The sequence below is a fragment of the Phytophthora cinnamomi genome (genome assembly GCF_018691715.1).
Source record: "Phytophthora cinnamomi strain GKB4 chromosome Unknown Contig34, whole genome shotgun sequence".
Classification (NCBI taxonomy): Eukaryota; Oomycota; class Peronosporomycetes; order Peronosporales; family Peronosporaceae; genus Phytophthora; species Phytophthora cinnamomi.
In genome coordinates, this window is record NW_027150967.1 from 288,664 (window position 1) to 292,682 (window position 4,019).

A 4,019-nucleotide genomic window follows, 5' to 3' on the forward strand; every position below is an offset into this window, starting at 1 on the left:
CTCGAGCTCACTCTAGTTGCGTTTTAAATACTTCGAAGTAATACTCCTTACGCATCATAGGTGCGGTAGCTATTTGAATAAAGTGAATACAGATTTGCTTCGCGTTAAGTAGGTTCTGATGTTGTGGTGACAAAATCAAAACCAGAAATTTTCTTGTTACAAGCACCGGCGAATTCCTTCTCCAATTCCGACCCATGAAAGCGAATGGAATGGAACTGTTAGAGCCCTTGGCGAACGGGAAAAAATCCCAGCGCCAACATCATCATTAAATTATTCCGTTTGAGAGAGCAGATCTTACTCGACGTGATCCAAACTTCAGTTTCGTTCCCGCCGAAGCCGCTTGAGAACGTAAGGTTGTGGGCGTGTGTACCATACCCACTGACGAGATAAAAGCTCGACCAACTCCATGCTCTTGATGCAGTCGATGTGTACGCCCATCGTATCGCGCCATTTCGAGGGAATTTGTATCAAGCAGGAAGCATTCGACGTGTCGACTTCAACATGCAACTTCGGTCCCACGAAGCTAACAATTCGCCACCGCCTCCCCACTCTGGAGACCGCGGTGCGCCAAGACTTATGCATGCTTGCACAGGCACACCTGGACGTGTACCCTCCGTTTCCAGTGGCTTCATTAAACCAGCAGTGAATGACGATGCGCTGAAGACCATAAAGCTAGGTAAACCGACCGTGGATTTTCACTCACGTCATAAGGTTCTCCATGTCACCTCTACCTGAATGATTCTTACCACCTGAATCATGCAGTGTATGCCATGCATAGTGGTTCTCCAGAATGAGAACCTATGCTAGAAGTTCAACACAGTGGGCAATAAAGTATGTATTTATGTTACCACAAACTCACCACATCCCAAAAACAGCATAAAGCCTCAGCTTCAACTTCCACCACACCCCTCTGTACGCTTGCTAATATGTACTCGCCGGGCACCTTTTCACCGCTGAGGGCCACTACCCCACATGTACTTGTAGATGGAAGAAGCACCGCTGGTGAGTGAGCTTGCGACGGTTGAAACAGTAGCCTCGACTGCCTCCACACCGATTTTGACGGACGAACCCACAGATGTCATGCCCTTCGATACCGTTTTCTCGTTGGAATGGGCGTGAACAAAATCGCTGAGCTTCATACCGATACGTTCGTTCAGCTTGCCTTCCATCCGCAGCATCAGCGCCGTAGCTGCCTCGTCGTCTGACTGACCTGGCAGGAAGCGTTCGATCACAAAGGCTTCAAGGTCACTTTGGGTGTAGTTAACTCCGAAATCCGTGATCTCAGGCAGTGCCTTCACCACCAGCGTCAGCATGATCATGAACAGACTGACGTGCCGCCTCAAACAGTTGAATGCGATCACACAAAGCTGCTTGAACTGCTCGAATTGCTGTGTCTGCGTGCCTCCAAGTGCCTCAATCATGTAGTGATCAAGCCGCATGGGAGGCTGCAGCGGCTTCGGATCTTTACCGAGGATGAAACCGTAGTCGATGTGGAACAAAATACCGTCTTTCGTAAGCATCACATTGTCTGCGTGACGATCTCCAACGCCCAGCAGGAATGTGATCACGGTGTAAGCTGCTAGACTCTCCCGGAACGACGAGGAGATGTCGCTAAGAGTGCGGTGTCCGTTGTAGTGGTGTAGGAAGTTCATAATTGTGCCGTGATCGCGGATGATCGAGTACAGTGTGTGGGCATTCTCCACAATCTCAATGAGCCCGTCGAAGCTGCTTGTCGGGAGCACGCGGTAGGTCACCAATGGGATGTCTAGTCGGGTTTCTTGCTTCAAGATGAGATACATGACGTTGATAATGTTCTGAACGATCGAGTCTTTCCGCAGATCATCCCGTTTGTACATGAGGCGATAGTGGGGAAGCTTATGTGTACGACGACTCCACGTATTCCGTTGAGACTCCAGAGTACCATCAGTCGAGTATTCTCCTTCCTCCTCGCGATCGACGCCCGTGCACGTGATGATCATGGGCGCCTCCGCGCTTCGCTTCACCTCAATTTTCTTGTAGTTAACCCCGCTGACCTTCACCTGCGGATCCACCGGCAGACGCAGAAGTGGCCATTTTTGTTCGCCGTTCGCAACTTCTTGGGCAGATTCACCTGACTTTCTATCATCTGTAGACGTCCCAAGAGACGACTTCTTGATCGATGTTTGCAAGATACGACGCACGTCTTCGACAGGAATACGAGGCGGAATCTTCCACATTATGTCCACCAATTCTTGGCCCCGAAGAAGCTGCTCCGCGATATCGTCATTGGCAAATTTCCTTGATTCTACCAGACGTCCACCCGAGGACTTGTCTTTGAACTGCGCTAGCGTAAGCAGTAGTCGCTGCTTCATCCCGTCAAATTTACGGCGGCAGCTCGGGTCTTCAGCCATTACAGTGAGGCCCCAGTATAAATCGTAGCAGAAGCGGATGTCACATTGCGCTTGTCGTATCAATGACTCCCCGAGCTTGCTCCCAGCTGCGTTAGACTCGACGCTCAGACTGTGTAGGAGTACCTGCAAGTAGCTCCACCACTCGTTCTCCGTCGCATTCTTCAGCAGTGCATCCACCGCCATTGCGCGCAGTCGATGGTTGCAAATGGTTTCGTCCGCCAAGATTTCCAGAGCGTCCACACTACCAATCTGCGGCTTGCAGAGCCGCGAGCACATAGTGAGCATGCACTTGTGCTTGCGCTGTTGCTGCAGCAGCTCCATAACATCGTCGACGAGTTGGGAGTTCCTCTCTCGCCGCCTTCTAGCTCCTTGAGGACTTTCAACGTCGCTCGCAGTCATATCCGTGCCGAGATACTCCGTTTCGTCCTCTTCCGAAAAATCGACAGCCTTGACGAGCTGCAGCAGCCACTTGGTGTGCCCACCAAGAAACTTGCGGTTGATAATCAGCATCTTCTTCTCTCTCTCCGACAGTCGGTGCGTAGGCAAATAATACTGGATCTGCCGGAACATCGACAGACACATGATGGTCGCGCGGTGCCACTTGCGGCACACCTGCCCGAGCGTGCGCAGCTCTTGCAGGTCAAACTCACACAGCTCGAACACCTTGACCGTATTATAATGATGCCGCCTCTGCTGCAGCGCGCACGCGCAGTCGTCACAAACTCGCTGCATGACGCTGCCATCGGGCACAGGCATCGCGCCGTGCGCGGTCGGCGTCGCCAACGCGCCGCTGCTGGACAGCGAGGACGAGGCGCTGCCCGACCTGGCCCTGTTGGGCGTGAACCTGCTGATGACGTTGTTCTCCTGCAGCCTCTGCACGTCCTTGAGGAACTTCTCCTGCTGCTCCTCGGGCGAGAGGCGGAGCGAGCCCGAGTCCGCGAACGACTGCGCGTGCCTGGCCCCCAGTCCGTCCACGGCGCCCGAAGACGCGCTCGGACTCGAGTAGGACGTCAGGTACCAGCTGATGTTGCCGATGAGGTCGCTGGCATTGGTCGTGAGCGAGTTGTACGCCGGCGACACGGGCGTGGCCTCGTAGTCCCCGGGGATCACCACGCGCTGGCTCGAGCACGCCGAGCAGAAGATGCGGCCGCACGCGCGGCAGTGGTGCTTGCGTACCAGCAGCGAGAAGACCGTGTGGCACCTGAAGCAGGCGAACACGGCGTCGTCCTGCACCCACGAGGACAGCCGGCGCGGCTGCACGAAGCGGTACATGTCCTGGCCGAGCTGGCCGTCGTCGCCCGTGGCCCAGTCCTCGTCCTCTGCGCTGCTGTCCATGTGGACGGAGCGTCGTGCGTCGTCCTCGCTCTCCTCCAACATGTCCTCGCTGCCCTCGTAGACCGAGTCCAGCATGCCGCCGCCGTAGGCGGGCGGGCCGGCGTCCTCTGCGCCGTCCAGGAAGGAGGAGGGAGTGGTGGGAGGCGGGAAGCGCCGCACAGGCTGCGGCGCGCGGCCGGTGGACGCCGGGGGCTGGCGGCGGCGCTTCTGCTGCTGCTGGAGGCTGCTGCGCGCCTCCAGGATCTGCGAGAAGGACAGGTCCACGGCCGACGGAGACGCGTCCTGGCTGTACAT

General features: G+C 55.6%; 1 protein-coding gene across 1 annotated transcript; it reads right to left on the reverse strand.

Annotated features, from left to right (window-relative positions):
* Window positions 1–947: 947 nt before the first annotated feature.
* Window positions 948–4,019, reverse strand: IUM83_17083 (Phosphatidylinositol kinase (PIK-D); the record flags this gene model as incomplete). The annotated part of the gene is made up of 2 exons (XM_067942010.1): window positions 948–1,828; window positions 1,922–4,019. The coding sequence occupies 2 exons, from the start codon at window positions 4,017–4,019 to the stop codon at window positions 948–950; spliced, it is 2,979 nt and encodes a 992-aa protein (XP_067792553.1).